Source organism: Camelina sativa, chromosome 4 (genome assembly GCF_000633955.1).
Source record: "Camelina sativa cultivar DH55 chromosome 4, Cs, whole genome shotgun sequence".
In the NCBI taxonomy this organism is placed as follows: domain Eukaryota; kingdom Viridiplantae; phylum Streptophyta; class Magnoliopsida; order Brassicales; family Brassicaceae; genus Camelina; species Camelina sativa.
Window position 1 is genome coordinate 26,175,964 of NC_025688.1, and position 19,143 is coordinate 26,195,106.

General features: G+C 41.4%; 5 protein-coding genes across 8 annotated transcripts in view; 2 read left to right on the plus strand and 3 right to left on the minus strand.

The window, feature by feature from the left end:
* LOC104782545 (transcription factor RF2b-like) lies at nt 5,842-8,597 on the minus strand. The gene is made up of 4 exons (XM_010507509.2): nt 7,879-8,597; nt 6,934-7,066; nt 6,741-6,825; nt 5,842-6,657 (listed from the first exon to the last, which is right to left on the minus strand). The coding sequence occupies exons 1-4, from the start codon at nt 8,337-8,339 to the stop codon at nt 6,227-6,229; spliced, it is 1,110 nt and encodes a 369-aa protein (XP_010505811.1). The 5' UTR covers nt 8,340-8,597; the 3' UTR covers nt 5,842-6,226.
* Nucleotides 10,241-13,278, plus strand: LOC104782548. Of its 2 annotated transcripts, XM_010507512.2 has the most exons (8): nt 10,241-10,612; nt 10,734-10,821; nt 10,932-11,768; nt 11,881-11,991; nt 12,252-12,314; nt 12,411-12,640; nt 12,749-12,852; nt 12,940-13,278. In XM_010507512.2, exons 1-8 carry the CDS (start codon nt 10,565-10,567, stop codon nt 13,055-13,057), a joined length of 1,599 nt encoding a protein of 532 aa, XP_010505814.1. In that variant the 5' UTR covers nt 10,241-10,564; the 3' UTR covers nt 13,058-13,278. The 2 variants fall into 2 exon arrangements, 1 of the variants encoding a protein (XP_010505814.1); XR_002037782.1 differs by lacking the exons at nt 12,749-12,852; nt 12,940-13,278 and having other exon boundaries at nt 12,200-12,314; nt 12,411-12,435.
* LOC104782547 (U-box domain-containing protein 63-like) lies at nt 13,196-15,343 on the minus strand. Of its 2 annotated transcripts, XM_010507511.2 has the most exons (9): nt 14,905-15,323; nt 14,730-14,812; nt 14,578-14,639; nt 14,308-14,389; nt 14,152-14,209; nt 13,966-14,054; nt 13,774-13,872; nt 13,612-13,682; nt 13,196-13,536 (listed from the first exon to the last, which is right to left on the minus strand). In XM_010507511.2, the coding sequence occupies exons 1-9, from the start codon at nt 15,197-15,199 to the stop codon at nt 13,413-13,415; spliced, it is 963 nt and encodes a 320-aa protein (XP_010505813.1). In that variant the 5' UTR covers nt 15,200-15,323; the 3' UTR covers nt 13,196-13,412. The 2 variants fall into 2 exon arrangements, with proteins under 2 accessions (XP_010505813.1, XP_010505812.1); XM_010507510.2 differs by having other exon boundaries at nt 14,578-14,812; nt 14,905-15,343.
* On the minus strand, nt 15,410-17,748 carry LOC104782549 (pre-mRNA-splicing factor 38). Its single transcript, XM_010507513.2, has 6 exons — nt 17,289-17,748; nt 17,035-17,156; nt 16,854-16,944; nt 16,636-16,756; nt 16,455-16,540; nt 15,410-15,968 (listed from the first exon to the last, which is right to left on the minus strand). The coding sequence occupies exons 1-6, from the start codon at nt 17,576-17,578 to the stop codon at nt 15,620-15,622; spliced, it is 1,059 nt and encodes a 352-aa protein (XP_010505815.1). The 5' UTR covers nt 17,579-17,748; the 3' UTR covers nt 15,410-15,619.
* Nucleotides 17,915-19,143, plus strand: part of LOC104782550 (aminoacyl tRNA synthase complex-interacting multifunctional protein 1) — a 5,410-nt gene continuing 4,181 nt past the window's right edge. The window contains exons 1-3 of one of the 2 annotated variants that reach the window (XM_010507516.2): nt 17,915-18,080; nt 18,491-18,589; nt 18,796-18,966. In XM_010507516.2, coding sequence (XP_010505818.1) covers nt 18,018-18,080; nt 18,491-18,589; nt 18,796-18,966 — 333 coding nt within the window. In that variant the 5' untranslated portion in view covers nt 17,915-18,017. The remainder of the gene's footprint in view (nt 18,081-18,490; nt 18,590-18,795; nt 18,967-19,143) is intronic. The other variant, XM_010507515.2, reaches the window with a different exon arrangement.

Here is a 19,143-nt window from a genome sequence, read left to right on the forward strand (position 1 = left end):
AAGAATTCTCCAGAAGTCACGCCGAACGAACACTTGGCTGGGTTCAGCTTCATATTGTATCGGTTTAGCACTTCAAAACACTGAGCGAGATGCAAGACGTGATCAACGGCCTGGGTTGACTTGACCAGCATATCATCGATGTAAACTTCCATGGTTCGTCCGAGCTGCTCGGCAAACATGCGGTTGACGAGGCGCTGATAGGTTGCACCAGCGTTCTTGAGGCCGAATGGCATAACCTTGTAACAGTAAGTTCCCTGATCGGTGATGAAGGCCGTTTTCTCCTGATCGTTCTTGTGCATCATAATTTGGTTGTATCCTGAGTACGCATCCATGAACGACAAGAGCTCGTTTCCCGCGGTCGCCTCGACTAGTTGGTCGATGCGCGGCAGGGGAAAGCAATCCTTTGGACATGCCTTGTTGAGATCGGTAAAATCGACAAACACTCGCCACTTGCAGTTCTTTTTCTTCACCACTACAGGATTGCTCAGCCAGTCAGGATACTTAACCTCACGGATGGATCCATCCTCGAGTAATTTCTTGACCTCCTCGTTAACGGCGGTGGTACGCTCTAGCCCGAGCTTTCGACGCCTTTGTTTGATCGATTTGAACGTCGAGTCCACNTGATAATCTGTTTTTTCTTTTTCTTATCTTGGATATTGGGCTCGGCGTATGCAAGGAGATTGATGCTTGGTCGATCGATGCTCTCGACAGGGATTACTCGGCGCAAGTCGAGATCGGAGGTGGATGCGAGGACGGCCAGAGCGTCGGCCGGTGCGTTGTCACTTCGGGGAATTTTGTTCAGCTCGAATGTCTCAAAATTGTTGGACATATCTTGGACAACTCTGAGGTAGGCATCCATGCGGTCGTTCTTCGCCTCGTAATCGCCGCTAAACTGGTGAGTTACCAGCTGTGAGTCACAGAAGACTTGTATCTTTTTCACCCCTATTCCACTTGCCAATCGCATTCCGGCGATTAGGGCTTCGTACTCGGCCTCGTTGTTCGAGGCGGGAAAGGTGAGCCGGAATGATTGCTCGAGTACTTCACCCGTTAGTGAAACGAGGTGAATGCCGATCCCGGAGCCGTGTCGAGAAGATGCGCCGTCAACGTGCAGTGTCCACTTCTCCTCTCGCGGACAGCCGAACTCTAGCTCGGGGGGGAGTTCGATCAAGAAATCAGCGAGCACCTGAGACTTTGTACAAGTGCGGTTTTTATATTCGATGTCGTACTCGCTGAGTTCCACTGCCCATTTCGCCAGGCGGCCGGATTGACTGGGGCTGTGGAGAATGGTTCACAGGGGTTGGTTGGTTAAGACTTCAACAGTGTGGGATTGAAAATACGGTCGAAGCTTCCTGGCCGAAATAACTACAGCGTAAGCGAGTTTTTCTAATGTGGGATATCAGAGCTCGGCTCCGTCTAAGCTTTTACTCACATAGAAGATTGGGTGTTGTTCTCCTCTGTCCTCCTTGATTAGTACGCCACTGACCGCCGAGCCGGAGACAGCGATGTACAGATATAGAGTTTCGCCCTGATCGGGCATTGCTAGGACATAGGGAGTAGCTAGGTAGTGCTTGAGTTCTTTGAAAGCAGACTCGCACTTATCATCCCATTCGAACTTCTTGTTGCTACGAAGCAACTAGTAGAACGGTAGACACTTATCGGTAGAGCGTGAAATAAATTTGTTCAGAGCAGCGATCCACCCAGTGAGGCGCTGAACTTCTCGGGTGTTGCGTGGAGATGGGAGGTTGGTGAGCGCCGAAATTTGTTTCGGGTTAGCTTCGATACCTCTCTTCGTGACGAGGTATCCTAAGAATTCTCCAGAAGTCACGCCGAACGAACACTTGGCTGGGTTCAGCTTCATATTGTATCGGTTTAGCACTTCAAAACACTGAGCGAGATGCAAGACGTGATCAACGGCCTGGGTTGACTTGACCAGCATATCATCGATGTAAACTTCCATGGTTCGTCCGAGCTGCTCGGCAAACATGCGGTTGACGAGGCGCTGATAGGTTGCACCAGCGTTCTTGAGGCCGAATGGCATAACCTTGTAACAGTAAGTTCCCTGATCGGTGATGAAGGCCGTTTTCTCCTGATCGTTCTTGTGCATCATAATTTGGTTGTATCCTGAGTACGCATCCATGAACGACAAGAGCTCGTTTCCCGCGGTCGCCTCGACTAGTTGGTCGATGCGCGGCAGGGGAAAGCAATCCTTTGGACATGCCTTGTTGAGATCGGTAAAATCGACAAACACTCGCCACTTGCAGTTCTTTTTCTTCACCACTACAGGATTGCTCAGCCAGTCAGGATACTTAACCTCACGGATGGATCCATCCTCGAGTAATTTCTTGACCTCCTCGTTAACGGCGGTGGTACGCTCTAGCCCGAGCTTTCGACGCCTTTGTTTGATCGATTTGAACGTCGAGTCCACATTGAGCTCGTGGCAGGTTACATTTGGGTTGATGCCGGTCATACTGTTCATGCTCCATGCAAAGGTCGCTGCATTCTGGCACAGGAACTTTACGAGCACGTCCTTGATTGGTTGTGGTAGGTCGGCCCCGATTCCCACGCATCGAGTTGCGTCGGAAGTGTCAATATTTACTTGGACGATTGATTCAGAGTTAGGGCGAACACGACTGTCTGGGTGCTCGGCTGAGTCCGAAACGGTGAACGTCCGGACGTGGCGTTGTTGACGCTCGATGATGAAGCAGGTTCGTGCTACCAGTGGGTCCCCTTGTAGTGTAAATATTCCTCTAGGANAGAGACAGCGATGTACAAATATAGAGTTTCGCCCTGATCGGGCTTTGCTAGGATAGGGGGAGTAGTTAGGTAGTGCTTGAGTTCTTGGAAAGCAGACTCGCACTTATCATCCCATNTGCTCGGCTGAGTCCGAAACGGTGAACGTCCGGACGTGGCGTTGTTGACGCTCGATGATGAAGCAGGTTCGTGCTACCAGTGGGTCCCCTTGTAGTGTAAATATTCCTCTAGGAGTTCGGAACTTCACGCACTGGTGGTAAGTTGACGCCACGGTCTTCATCTTATGCAACCAAGGAGTGCCGAGGATGACGTTGTATACGATCNACGCGAAATAAATCTGTTCAGAGCAGCGATCCGCCCAGTGAGGCGCTGAACTTCTCGGGTGTTGCGTGGAGATGGGAGGTTGGTGAGCGCCGAAANGCCCACATAGACTGGCAGCATGATCGTACCTTCCGTCATCACCGTGTCACCGTCGAATCCGGTGAGGGGTTGAACATCTTGCTCGGTGGTCCGCAAGTCGATTTCCATTTGAATGAGCACGTCTTTGAAAATGACGTTTACCGAACTACCTGTGTCGATCAAGATTTTGGTAACCATGCTTTCGCCGTTCTCCATCTCGACCACCAGTGGGTCGTTATGGGGTCCAGTGAGACCTGATGCGTCAGCTTCTGTGAACACGATTGGATCGGAGTTCGTAGTAGGTGGCGTGCTTTNTGTATTCTTTGTCGAAGTGTTGACGAGGCTCGTGATGCTCGTCTTGTTCCTTCTCTTTTCCTTTGGACGATTTGGGGGCCGGGGGTTCTGGACGGTTTGTCCTCGATGCCTTCTCTTCGTCTAGCTCTATGTATCTGTTAGCGCGATGTAGTGCGTCATCCAGAGTCAGGGGCTCGTGTATTATGATGTCTTCCCTAAATCGGGAGCCGTGAGCGAGAGCATTTCGGAGAGCCGATATTGTTGTGTCGTCGGCAATCGAGAGCTTCGAGACGATTCTTTTAAACCTCTCCATGAAGTCTCGGAGAGATTCGTCGTTTCGCTAGAACATGTTCCAGCGATCGGCGTTCGACGCGCCCCGAATCATGAATGTAGAGTGATGTTGGAGAAAGGCGGTGGTAAGCTCGTGATAACTCCCTATCGAGTTCGGCGGGAGCCGGGAGAACCATCCTAGAGCCTCATGGGCTAAATTCTCAACGAATAGCTGGCAGCAGCCAGCTTCGTACTCTTCGTCACTGAAGTGAGCTCGGCTGATTGCGAAACTCATTGACGTCAAAAATGGTTTTGGATCGTCTAATCCGTTGTACGGGGTGAACTTGAACTTAATTACGTAGCGGACTTGAATGCGGGAGATTCGTGCCGTGAATGGTGAGCGCTGGACTTCTTCGAGCACTCGATCGAGGTTGGGAGCAGAGCTCGTGGCTCGATGGACTCTGGAAGAGAGTTTGTGGACCATCGCCTCTAGGCGTCGTATGGTTTCATCCTTGAGATCGGCCTCGGGCTGTTGGATCGGCAGTGTCGGAGTCGGCGGGCTACCGCTTCTTTGGTCATGGCCGTCTCGCAGCTCCTCATTTGGCTCCTCTCTACTGCGTCGATCAACGGATCCTACGATAATGGACGTCGGGCGGCGTCTGTGGCCGTCGTATCGGTCCTCCACAGAAGGCTGCGCTGGGGGAGGATTCTCGTTCTCGCTGGCAGGACTGCTGTCGTTTCGGCGCTCGCCCCTCCTTCGTTGGAGCCTGCTGATTTGGTTCTGCGAGACCTCTTGTGCGGCTGCGATGGCCTCGAGCCGTTCGTTCGTTCGTGGTTCCTGGCCATCAAGACGACCGAGAATGACCTGCATCATATCGTCGAGTCTGTTTCTTTGAACAGGTAAGGGGAGAGTGGCGCTGGGGAGAGCGGTAGCGTTGGTGAGAGCGGCGGTTAGGAGGGCAGCGGCGTTGGTAAACAGCTGGTCTGCGATGGGTCCGGCTCCAGCGTGCGCAGCTACGGGAGGCTCGGAGGACGTGTCAGGCGCCGGCAGAGAGACTGTGCTCGGCAGTGGGCCCTCGTCTGGGCTCGGCAGGGAGCCTTCGGTTNGATTAGAGCTTGTTAGTTCACAGACGAACTAGTAAGCTTTAAATGACGAACTGAAAACAAGACGAATTATACGAAAGATAATAGTAGTTTTCGATGCAAATTATTGCTTTGTGGGTATTGTCCGCGGGTCAGGATGTTGATCCCAATAAATGCTTTCTCCTTTTATAGGAGACTGTTGACCTAGGGATCTCTAGAGTTTTCCGTCGTGAATTCCCGAGATTGCCCCTTTGCGGGAATTAATGGACTTGCTCCCAATCTTGTTGGGCCGAGATCGCAATTAACAAATCTCGTTGGGCCGAGTGGCATATTGGGCGTAGCCCATATCCAACACCAATGCAAACACTCATCTATTCTGAAGCTGGATAAGAGCAAGCATCAATCGAAGGAAAACACTGTTGAATTGTATCCACAAAAAGGTCACGTGAGTCTATCCAAAATGTAGCAAAAGAAAACTAAAGGGACCACGCTTTAAGTAACCATCACAAGGTTTTTGTCTACTTGTTGCCCCAAAACTGTTGGGACTGTCCATAATTACGTGCCTGAAGAATGGTCATTGTCCAAAGAGAACGTCATTCCAATCTAATAGCCGACACAAGATACATAAACTTCATCAAGTGTTCTTAAGTTTTTCTGAAGATAAGAGTTGAGAAATTCTCATGTGAGTGTTTAATTTTGTTGTTTGGTAGATAGGGTACCTCTTAAGTGGCCTCAACATGGCTAGTTCGGTTCATGTAGTTTGTGACTTGACATGGTTTAGTGAGTGGTTTAACGCGTAATTCTGATTTAGTACCTAAGCTTAAGTCGGATTTATTATTATTCAAAATCTCCCTGAAAGATACTGGTTTATTATAGCAGTTAAATTCTAGTGCGGTTAAGAAAAGTGAATTCAGACATTAGGGTTCTTATGAGAGTCCTGAGAAACTTATGCTTGAAGCAAAAGTAACTAAAACTTTGTACGTTTACTAATAATTAAATTTACTGGAAACGAAAATAACACAAAGTGATGTAGGAGACCTGCAAAACAAAAACACTTTCTGATCGGGTTCAATCCAAAGCCAAATTCAAATCCAAATCCAGATTCAACCATCAATTACAGGGATGATTATAGAAGCAACTAGGGAAGTAATACAACATAAAGAAACAGTAAAAGGATCTGGTTATACTTGAGTAGCTCCCCCGGAAGAACAAGATGAATCAGGAAACAGAAAAATCAGACAAGTTAAAACACCTGTGGTCTCTAAAGTTGAAACCCCAAACCCCCCAAAAAAGAAACCAGTTTTACAGGATAAAAAAATGAATCAGACGGTCACGGAGATGTTACCTTTTTTAGCTAAAGATTTTCAAGGGAGAGCAAAAGAATAGGTTTATCGACAAAGGGGAATCTGGAAAATGGAAAAAGGCAGCCTCACATGGTGCTGCTGCTTTCACTTACGGTGTCAGACCTACCAAAGTTTGAGCCTCTGCCACAGCTGCTAATGTCAAGCCCCTGTAACCGGCCAAGAGGGTCTTCTTGCATTGTTTCTGAATAGGAATGAGATTGAGCCGGGGCAGCATTAGAAGTAGCGTGATGCATAAGCTGATGACCGGTGGGAGGGTTTTGGCGAGAGGATGTGTTATGGTTTTGGTTGTTGTTTGGTTGGAAGAGATGAAACTGATGAGTCATCTGTTGCAGGTTTTGAGCATCGGTTTGTTGCTGATGATGTTGATAGTAGGATTGTTGTGGTTGGTGCTGATATTGCATGTGTGCCATTCCGAGGTTATAAGCATCAGCGGGTGAGACTTCTCCTGTTGCAAATTTCAGCCTCTCGACTTCCTTCTTCAGTTGCTCGTTCAGTGCTGTGTAGGGAAGAATCATCAATACATGACTTTCAAACCCAAACAATCATATAAAAGGAGGGAAAGAAAGACTAAATACATACCATCTCGCAACTTAGCTTGTTGTTCCATGACCTGTAAACGAAGCTTGAGCTCTGTATTCTCAGATGATAAACCAGTTGTGTCTCTCTGTAAGAAGCAAGTTATTAGGAGGTAGATGAGAAAGTGAATGCTATTTCCAGTTAACTTCAAAATGTGCAAAGAAGAGAATGTTACTCAGAAGTTTGTAATAAGCACCTGGAACAAAGACAATTGTGCTGAAAGGGTAGTAGCTTCAGTTTGCAAGGTCTGAACTTTCCTCTCGAGCTCCAAGATATATCGAGCCTTCCTTTCTTTCGAACGAGCAGCAGACTGTCGATTAGCAATTATCCTGCACATAGAGCACGAGACAGGATTAGACAATTTGAGCATCAATTAATAGCAGAATGTTTCCAGTCTATTATGGCAGACATATTTGTTACAATAAGTCACAAGACCAGTCACGCAATTAATAGTGATCATTACCAGAGGTTCACTCCAAGATTACATGGATCACGGCCCTTAAACCCCATTGAGACAGATCAGAACCCAAACAAGGCTAATTCCCAAACTATTTCCAAACCAAAACCACTTGAAACTATAACTTTCAATTCCAAATAGTTGACTACTAGAAGGAAATGTGAAAAAGGGATCATCTCAAAAAGTTTGAATGTTAAAGACTCAAAAAGTTCATCATTAGATAGGATCTAACCACACAGGAAGTGAAAAACAAGCTTGGAACGACCAATCAAACAAAAGCTAGTCCAAAAGAATTTAGTTGAGGGGCCATCAAATCATCATGAAAGAGACGCATTCCCACAGAACTCAAACTAGGGATTTAAACACAAAAAAGCATACTTATGGGTTCCTCATGGTCTCTCTTTCAACCAGAAAGACCTTAAAACCAAAAAAAGTAGCATAGTAGAAGCTATAACTAAATTTCAGTTAAAATTCAGTTATCGTTGAGATTCGAGAGATCAGAGTCACACGTAACCAAGCAAAATTAAAAAAGATCTCCAAAAGAACACCTAAATGGCATCACATCAACATCAAAAGATACATATTCATCAAATTAAAGGTCATAAAGAAACCACCTTTTCCCAGTTGAATTGTAAACAATAGCATAAAAGGAACAAGATTTAATTTTGGGAATAAAGATGAAACCTTTTAGCTCTCTTAGGGTCGACGACCCAAAGCTCGGCGAGTTTATCAGGAGCCATAGCTTTCTTGGCCTCAATAGATTCCAAAGTCGAAGACCCATCAACGGAGAGGCTGTGTCTGTGTCTAGGTCTCGAATTCCCAGCTTCGGCGCCTCCATTTTCAGCTGAAAACGGGTTATCGGACCTAGGAGCTGATGGACCAGCCGAATCTGAAGCGGATCCGGATCCGGATCCAAGTTTCTCAATGTGCATGTATGAGCAGAAGAGGTCATCTTCGGATCCAAGCTCGTCGAAGCCTCCGAATGGTTCAGAGAGATCCAGATCTTCAGGGAGACGGAATTGAACCTCTGAATGTGCTCTCCGGTGGTACGGACCACGAAATGGAGCCGACGTCGGAGCTGAGGCTAGAGGAAGGCATTGTGGGAGATTGCTCTGGTTTGATTTTGGGTTCGAAGGATCCTCCATACCTGGATCGTCCTTCCTTGTATCTCTCTCTCTCTCTCGCTGTGTTTCGCGCCCTTCTCTTCCTCTGTCTATCTGTCGGAATCGGACAGCGAAAGAGAGAGATTCAGATTTTCACGTTTCGTGTCCGAAGGTGATGGCCAGAAGTAAAAAAAAAAAAAAAAACGGAACAGGCTCCAAACGGCGTCGTTTACGCACCACTTTTATATTTTAAACCCTTTATTCATAAGCGTTTCGTTTTATGTAAACTTTGAACTTTGAAGCTTTGTTTTGATCACCCAAAGTTATATCCTGTGTACATTACTACATTTTACTTTTTTTGCATTTGATATAATTGAAATTTATATGTTTCTATGTATGTTAATATCATATGAGATTCTCCGTATTCAACAGTATTTATTTTTCATTAAATATTTTCTAAAAGTTGTAACCGCACACAATCTCCCAGAAAGACTAATTATCATTGATTCATTTCCATATTTAATTATTTTAAAGTTATCTACAATTTTTTTTTTGTCCGGCACTGGAATTAATATTCGTTTTTATTTTATTTTAGACATTAGACAAAAATGGCAAATAACCTACCTTCATGAAATCAGTCAATGGCCATAATATTCTTCTATTTCATGTGCAAAAAAAGTGAAAGACGATTTTTTTACCACGAGTTTGCTAATTCTACATATTAGAACATAACGACTGATCTATATAGTGTAAACTTTAGATAATTTTCTTTCAGTTTAGAGTTTAGGTTCTTGCTTTATATAATTTGATTCACACTAAAATGTTATGTGTTTTACATATAGTTCCATCAAATATTACGTGAGTTTCTTTAGACATACTCATCCACAACAGTTAAAATATCTTCATGTCTATACATACACATTGCTATAAATCGTATAACTAGAATCTTTTACGTTTTCATCTACCTACGAGAACCGATTCAATCAATATCATCTTGATAGACTTCTAGATGATGCGGTAAATTCTACTATAATTAGGAGTGTAACATACAAGTTAGAAAATGTATGGTGAGGAGGCATGAGTAAAATCATACAATAGAGTAAAATATCTATAAATTAATATTCTATAAATTAATAAATATTACAAATTAATAAATTTTGCTTGTTCTAAGTTGGGATAGTGTACAAAATAACAAAATTCGATAAAATAATATATTTTTTTGAAATTTCTATGTAAAATTTGGTCTGAATAATATTGTAAATTAATAATCATGTAAATTTACATACATATATATTTTATATATAGATATGTTGATGTAATAATATATGCTTTAAAAAATTTTATTATCCTAAAACCCATATCTGCAAAACAATTGCTATATTGTATTTTCAAACTACAATGATATAAATTACTCTATAACATACTATAAAAAGTAGCTAGATATGCATTATTTTCATTTTGATAGTTTTATAGGCTATTACAATATGATGATTTATATTATTATTCATAAATCTGTGTTTATGTATGTCATGTGTATAAGATAATAAGTTTATTGTATTTGTAATTTTTTTGTCAATAATGTTTTCTAAAATATTAAAAATTCAATTTCAAAACAATAAAATTTGTAACATTTGAAAGTCTAATCTTATTTAGCTAAAATTGTCTCAATTTATAATTTTTTAAAAAATTTAAACAATTCAAACATATATCTTATAAAATAATAATTATTAATTTACACTATAAATATAATATTACTGTAAATTAATAAAATGCCATTGTACTAAGTAATAAGTACTATTGGTTTTTGCTTATATAAGCAAAAATTGCTAAATATGTACTAGTTAGTAATAGTATGATGTATTTAAAGATAAAAATGAGCCCTACTTCTCTACTTTGGGGTGTGGGTATTGAAAGAAGAATATAAAAGGGTCCAAGGTTGAGCGGCCGAAAAAAACGAGAAAGCTCGCTCCTTTATAACAAAAACCCAAACAAACCACACTCTCTCTGCCCATTTGAATTCAAAACCCCTTTCTCTTCCTCAAAAGCTTTCTGCAAATCTCTCATCACCTCACTCTCTTCCCAACCCTAAAAATCATTTCTTTCTTCAAAATCTTTCGTCTCTCGGTTCCTTTCCCTTTCCCCCCCAAATCCCCCTATTATTTATGTGTACCCGTTTCGTTTTCGTTCGTGTGGACTCTATCATCTGCGTAATTTAAGAACTGGGTTCTTGTTTTTTGGGGAAAAAGAGAGATCTTTCTGGTTTGGAAATGGAGGAACAGAGAGTGGTTTCCTCTGCGGTTGCATCGAATTCTGGGGTTTGTTTCTTCTTCTTCTTCTTCTTCTCTCCCCCGATGACTTTTTTTTTGTTGTTGCGATTTGTTAATTAGTGGGGGGGGGTTTGTGTTCTTGGTATCTGGGTTTCTCTCAATTTTTCAGATTTCGGGTGAGAAGCGTAACGGAAATGGATTAGAAGAGAAAGATGAATTAGGGTCTAAACGTGTCAAAGTGCCAGATCTGGATTCTGGTAATTCATGAGTCCGATTTCGATTATTGGATATATGATCTTATCACTTTGGATGGTTTGTTTTAAAAAAAAAGTTCCTTTCTTTTTGTTTTAATGCTTTATGGCTACAGATGCTAAAAAAATCAGTAATTTGCGGTCTGATGGAAAAATTGGTACTACTACTGTTCAGCTACCAAAAAATCTTATTAGTAGTGGAAAGGTTTCAGGAGTATCTGAAATGCATGTGGCTCCTGATGCTGAAGGTTCAGGAAGAGTACTAGTTAGAGAAAAGGATAAAGAGACGAGGACATGCTTGCCTAAGGCTGCTAACTCAGTTTCTAAAGTTGATGATAGATGCGTTGCTAGTTCTGGGAAACAAGCTTTGCTTAAAAATAATCATACTGTGAAGGATGAGAGTAAATGTGAGTCAAGAGGAGCACAAGTTGATGTTTCAAAGAATAGTAGCTCCCTCTTGAAACCTAAGGAGACTTCTGAATCCGTACGAGGAGCAGCTGAGCCGTCGCTTTCAATTCCTGTTGGGGATAAAGCAAGTCCTTTTCAGATGTGTAGTAGTGCAGCCGGTTCATTGGGTGAGTCAGATTCGATGCGGCGATGGATGGAAATGAAGCGAAATGGTTTTCTCTCTGGCCCTTTGGGTGGAGTAGCAGCACCAAGTTCTACAGTAGCGAGTGTGCCTGTTGAAGTACCTGCGCAAAAGCAACCAAAGAATAAGAGGAGAGGTGGTGATTCTCTCAAGAAGAGAAACGAGGTTCCTAGGAAAGAACAACAGCTGGTAGATAGGTTTGCAAATGTTACTGCACCAAGTGGATTGCTGACAGAATTGAACCCGGGAATCATTAACCATGTCAGGACTAAGAAACAGGTCTGCTCAGTTATTGAAGCTTTGATTCGGAGTGCTAATGATAATGCTACCTTGGGGAAAAGACATGCCAATTTGAATGTAAGAGGTACCTATCTCTCTCATTTACCTCGTTAAGATGATCATATTACCCAATTCAGACCAGATATAAGATCTTTCAGAATCAATGATTAATCACTCTGTTTACCTTTGGATTTCAGAGTCAATCAGAGAAGATAGGGCATTAGCCTTTAAGTTACCATCTACCGGGATGTCTGATAGCACCAATTCCATTTCAAACCCACAACAAGCCACATCTCTTGCTATTGAAGGTCAGTACCTTTTATCTTGTTTCAGATCACCTTTGAGTAAACTTTTTTGAGTTTCTAGATATGTCTGAAGTAATAAGTGGTTAAAGTCCTATGGAGAAAAATGGAGAGTTTTGTTGATTAGGTTTACTGATTAAAGTAGAGTAGAAGTGGCAGAAGGATAAATGTTAGGTATTTTTTCTTTTGTGCATGATGATCACTTCATATGCAGAAGTGGAAACGGAAAGAAATGCTTAAAAGGAAAATGTTTGTTTGCTTTTTAGCTGCTACCGTGGCTTCTCAATGGTTGGAGTTTCTTCACCAAGACCTCAGTGGACGTCTTTCAGGTGCGCATTTTACTTTCTTGAAGGAATACCGCAAAGGGGATTCTTAGGTTAATTGAGTTTTAGTGATCTGATTGAGATCTTTTGATGTTTTTGCAGCTGTGCAGGATAGTAGGAACAGAGTTCAAAATATCTTGACTACCGAGTTACCGCTTCTCGTTTCATCAAGAGAATCCTCTTCTAACCAAGAAGATACTCGTCAGAGGCCGAATACGAATTCCTCTGGTGATGCTTCATCTGATAAAGCAGTAACAGAGACGCATAAGATAAGATGGTCGGCAAAATTTGATCAGATTAACAAAGCTCTTTATGAGGAAGAGAGAGATTTGGTATGTACATATCTATTGCCTTCAAGTTTGAATGATTTATACAGACAGAGTTTTTTAAGCTCGAGGCGGTGTTTGATGTATTGATACTATGGATATGAAATTCGCAAGGAACGTTCGCTAAACCAAGTGAAGGAAATGCAGTCAAGATGCAACGAGGGTCTACGGCAAATGGACGAGTACTCGCCTTTTAGTTCCCAATCATCAGATTCAAGGTGAGGAAACTACACCAAGCAGTCCATAGATACTTAGAAAAAAGACTGGTTTTAACTGATTTTTCTTGCTATACAATATTTTTGTAGTTTTGGGAAAGACGGGAGTCAGGAGACTAGTATGGCGGTTCAGGCGGCTGCAGCTTCCATTTTTTCAACCTGCAGTTTTCTTCTGTCAATGGTGAAGCCGTCGCCTACCAGTTCTTAATTTTTGTTTGTTTTTGGTTTACCGGCTCTTCGACTAGTCCCACCAACTATATATTCTCATTTGTGTTAGTACTTTTAATAGGTATTATCATCTTTAGTGTAAATAATAGGCGATTGATGGTTTCGTCATTCGTGTATGTAACATTAGAAGCGACCTTTTTAATATCAATCCTACAGTTGGCATTTGGCATTTGCTTCAATACACATCTGTTGGAGGGCAAAGTTTTCTTGTATGAATTTATGAAACACTGGACTTAATAATACAAGAAAATTGTTGTCTCCTTCCTGCACTACATAATGAAATGTAGTATCTAATTTCTCCTGAACGAAAAATTACAGACGCTGATCTCTATGAGCTAAAGCCAAGATGGTGCCATTTCAGCTACTGTTACTTTAGCAGATGAATTGTCCGAAATCTTTGCAAGTGAGCAATGCTGTAACTTAATAGACTCTGCATTGTCCACTGTCTTGACAACGTACCTGAAAATAGAAAGTCCAGTTTTGTTATAAGAGCTTTAGCATCTTACGGATAAAATGAGGCAAACGAGACTTAACCATCCATTCAAGCACTGTGTCATTATAACTGCCCTGCGTCCGACAAACCGTGGAGGTGTCCTTTTGTTTCCCTAAACCATGGTAACTTTTGTCTGTTAAAACATGAAAGTAGTATTTTCTAGATTGTGATAAGTAACATTGGTATGGTGGAAGATCTCAGACCTCTATGATAATAAGATCTCCAATGGAGAAAGGAAACTGTATGCCTCGGCTACTCTTTGGAGGTTCTGTGATCTTTGGGATACAGAAACTTCTCTTGTGCTGCAGATTCATAAGAAAGAAACTCTGCTTATCTGTTTTTTTTTTTATCGTAAAGGTAAGCTTACACGAATAAATAGTTAACGGAAAACAAACCTGATCCGACTTGTCTTTCCTTCGCTTCAACGAGTGTATATAATCTGATTCTTCTTCTTGGCAGAAAGCATGAACTACAATCCTAAGAGCTGAACAAGGGCATAAAACTGGATCAGGAAAAAGAAGTTACTCTTGAAGAGATTTCGAGTCTTCCACTGAAACCAGCAAATGTCGTTAAAAACTCACACAGATTTGGCTTTCCTGATCCTTCTGAAGTAGGTTGGGAACATGTGAAACATGCTTTCTGACAACAAAAATAGTCAAAACTCGTTTGTTAAGAGAATCACATATAACAAACAACAAGAGATCTAAAGCAGATTAGTAAAGAATCGTTTTTTTTACCATTCTTTTAACTTCTTTTAATCCTCCAGCTCCAAAAGAATGTCCACAAGGCAGTATTGTAGCATCATTCATTAAGGTTCCTCTATCCAAAGCAAAATAACAAATACAGAATCATCTCTGTGAATGTTAAACCTTTTATCTCTCAAAAATTCCATCACCGTATCACACCACAATGAGTCATCAAAGTACATTGACATTATTGACTGAGATTCAAAGAGATCTTAGTTCTCAACCATAATCAGATCTATTACAACCAGAGCGGATACTTACGTGACAGGATCAGAGAGGATGGCTTTGAGAGACTCCCAAGAGCTGACACTAGTGACTCTCTCCTTGTCCAGAGAAGAAAAATATCGTTTTGACAGCGTGTTATGGTGGGAATGAGGTACATTATTATCATCTGGGTTAGTAGTGATCATCACCTTAAACTCCATTTCATGGCGATCTATCATCGATGATTTCCTTTCCTCATCTTCTCTCACAACCAGTTCCCAACCAACTGAACCTGGAGAGTGATTCGACGCTACATAAGTAACTTAATATGGTGGATTCTTTTATAGTCGTAGGAGAACATCGTGAGACAAGAAACTGATATACCTGGATTTTTACTTTCACTGTTTGTTTCTGCAGCTGCAGAATCAATACCAGGTTGACTCATCAAAGCACCGTGTCTTCCGGCAGAAACGTTTTCCTCGTCTTCATCTCCATCGGAATACCTCGTTTCATCCTTCTCAAGTCTATTTCCGCTGAAACTTTGCCGGAGTCTGAAACGACGATCGCCGACGGTTTCGAGCTCCCGGATTTTGGGAGCGGACTCTCCCACACGGAACCGCAGAGATTCATCTTCCATATGGTATAGGAACCGAGGATCGATACTTTCATTAACGGACATTTGTTTTTCCGCCGGAATATTTCAGAAGACGATCGACTGAGACGGAGGAGGAAGCTGAGATTAAAAAAAAAGAACAACAGAGACAACATAGAAACGACGTCGTGGGACATAAAGAAGCACGCCCGTCGTCACGTTTAATGATTATGAAACCGTATCATTCATTACTACCAGAAACTTTTGGTTGGATTGGGTGTGGACTCATAAGTGATATTGCCACGTCATCATGACTAAATGAATTTGAACCGGTTTACAATCTGAATTTTCATGATCCGGTTAAGAACATACAGTTACAATGCCATTTCAAGATTCTTCATTTTGTTCTACAATAAAAAGACCGAGAGATAAAGTGACTAGGAGAATCACACTGTAGTAGCTTGACACAATGAACCAAGTTTCGGTTTGATACCATGTTCTCATTTCTCACATCTTCAAAGGTTTCATTCCCAGTGATGCTCTCAGTCTATTATTTTCTGCAATCTCGGGATCTGGATGATTAGTTCCATCTTCCCTCAACTTCTCCTTCTTCTCCTTCTTCTTCTTCGGTTCCCTGTCATCATCTGTTTCGTGTCTCTTACGATCCCTACTCCTACGCCTTGCCCTGTCTCTTCTGTCTCCTTCTCTGTCCCTGCCTCGATCCCTGTTGTCCCTATCCCTATCTCTCTCTCCATAGTGATCTCTATCTCGGTCTCTCCCACCACGCCCACGTTCTCTTTCATACTCTCTGTCATGATTTCGATCCATATCATAGTCTCTATCATAATCACGATCCCTGACAATCACAAAATCATGGTCCAATTATATTTCATGAAACTATAAGCTAAACTATGAACATGACAATCTCTGACAGAAACACATTGTTTGAGCTAAAACCTAGATGGGAAGAACAGAAAAATACTTTCGTGATCTACAGATCTTTGTCATATATTGATACAATATCCAACTTCCACATAACAGGGTATGCTATAGTAAGGATGTCTGATCCATAATACTTCTCTCTGAACACTGTCAGTACAGAGAAACCTGGAAGGATCTCCACAATTTCAATTTCGGAAGCTGTATGCTACCACTGATGGCTTAAGATGCCATAGAGGAAACAGACATTCAAAAGAGAGAATTACTAGACATGATGCACGAGCATTAGGCTAGATCAAACAGCTTCCACAATCATAAGCAACAAAATAAATTACAAGGAATAATTATTAGAGAAGGTAACTAGTAAAGAAATGAATCTAGCAAAGGGTGCGGATTTAGATACCTGTGTCTATGACTGTCGCGTCTCCTCTCTCTGTCTCTGTCTCTGTCTCTATCTCTTTCTCTTTCAGGACTCTTATGGCGATGATCCTGTAAAAGAGGAAGAAAATGGTATCAACATAGATCTGGTAAATAAAAATGGTTAAACAGAACAAATACTAATTATCACAGAATAAAGCAGTGACCTTCTCATCTTCAGATCCATCAGCAACCGCTTCATTCTCCTCCTTTTCTTCCTCTTCTTCAAAGTCATCTTCCAAAACACTTTTCCTCGGCTCTAATAAACCATTCTGTTCAAGCGTCCACCTATCATCACAATTGAAAAATTAACCATCTTAAAATACTGCAGAAACCAAAAAACTAAAACTCAGCTATAGAAAAAAAAAATGCAAAACAAACAAACCTTTTCTTCAAACGTGGCATTGCAATATCACAAGAGTAATCCTTGGTTAAAAGTTCCTCAATGACTTCGTCCACATGTGTCAATGAAAACCCTATTCCAAACAAAAGCGATCAAATTAGTTATGACACAAATCAATCAAAAAAGTTACAACGGATCCACTTAAAAAGAAAATGAAACTTACTCCCATCAGGTAGCTTTTGTCTCACTTTTCGGTAGTCATTGTAGAGAGGCTCGAGGTAACGATAGACATCAACATCAGTCCCAGTGAGACGGAGATAGAAAGCACCAAGGATACGAACATATCTGCATAAACCAAGATAATTAAATCTTCTTCTCAACAATCACTGAACTATCAAATTGATTACCCTAAATCTAAAGCCAGCTGCAATCTACAAAAGACAAGATTCAGATTAAGGTTAGAATTAGAAATCATACTTGTAATCATCGTTTTTGATGAACTCGACGACAATTTCCTTCTCAGGCTGGATTTGAAGCATCTTCAATATGAGGCAAAGGAACGGAGTAGGTTTGCGGCTACCACCAAAGGTTCCACCAAGATGGTCAAGCTCCATAGCTTTGTCGACCAACGTCTCCGCAGTTAAACCAAAACACTGCTCTTTCCAGAAAGTGTGCTGATATATCTTCGTTCTCACAATCTTCTCTACCAGATTCTGTGGATTCGTCCCCCTTATATTCTTCGCCAACGGATCTGTTCTGTTTGCCATTATATCGCCAGAAGAAGTTAATCAGAAACCGCCTCTAAGATCTTAGTCGCCGGTTTAATAAACGTCGAGCGACGCCGCTTCAATGAAACCGGAATCGATTTAATTGCTTCCACGAAATTGCCGTCGTAGAAGACGAAGACGACGCTCTAGGGCTTCGAAGAATCTGAAAACAAAAAATGTTATTTATTTATTTTTTATTAGTACCTCATTCAGTGGTAAAGCCCATAGTGAGAAAATATTAATGGGCTGATAATATTGGTTTTCCGGCCCACTAGAGATGGAGATAACGCCGTTAGTGGAAAGTCCGTTAAGACCGTTACATCAAAGCATAAACCCTATCGAAGAAATTGCAGTGTTGTGTTCATTCTCTTTTCAGCGAAGAGCCCCAAAAGAAGAAGAACAACAAATTTCGAAAATAGAGAAAGAGAAGAAATTTACAATGGATTCAAAGACGAAGCAGATGATTCTATCAGCTCTCTGCAAACACTTCTCATTGGATCCTGTAAGTATTGAAGAAGATGACATCTCAGAAACTTCACTTTTTTTTCTTTCTTTGAGGTCTTGCTTGGTAGCTGAGTATATGTGTATGATCATGTTTTGAATCAGTTAGTCGAGAAAACTCGAACATTTTCTGATTGGGTATTGATTCAATTGTATAGATTGTGTTCCATATTAAGTTAATCAGTGTTTACACTTGTGCATCAAGCTGGTTATGTAAAAAAGGTTGAATCTTTAGAAATTGGAGTTTTATAGTTTTTTCTTAATTTGGGTTTGCATGGCGTTGATGGTACACTATGTTGATCATTTTTAATCTCTCATCCAGAACTTACACCAGTCTCTCATTTTTTTCCTAAATAGACAGGATGATGATTTATGGGTTTGGTTCTGAAAATAATTTTAATCATTGCATAGGAACCTTTTCTTGGTGGAGCTGGTGAGAGTGATGTCAAGACGCTTTATTCTAATGTTTTGAAGGCATCTGGAAAGGAAGTGTCTGCACAAAACAATGAGGTAAGGACATGAATGCCGAACTCTTTATCGAAATTTATTGCGTTTCCTCCTTGTTACAACCACATTTTGTAAAAGCGGGGATTAGTTTGTTTGCGTTGTGATGCAATGCCTTTTGTGTGGTGGTAGATGATGAGTATTCATTCAGTGGCTCTCTTTTGCATGATGAGTCATCGTTTCACATTTAAAAAGTAATTTACCTGTTTCAGGTATTGAAGTGGCTGGATTTTGCAGAAGGTTTCCCTGCAATTTCCAAGGATTGCTTTGCAGCTCTTGAAAAGTTGAATGTTGAGTTAGGTACCAAGTCGGTGCTCTTGGGAAATGGATTGACGCCATCAGCGGCTGATGTAGCTGTGTTTTCAGCTGTGCATTCTTCAGTGGTACCACTTCTCTTAATTTCATACTTTATATAACATTCGTTCCTGAGTTATTTTATGTTTTTTAAAGATGTTAAGATGAAATTTTCATAAAATGTTAACTAGAGGCAGCCTTTAAGACTCACTATTATCTATTTGTCTTACTGTTCCCAGCTTGGCCTCTCAGATTCAGACAAGGAG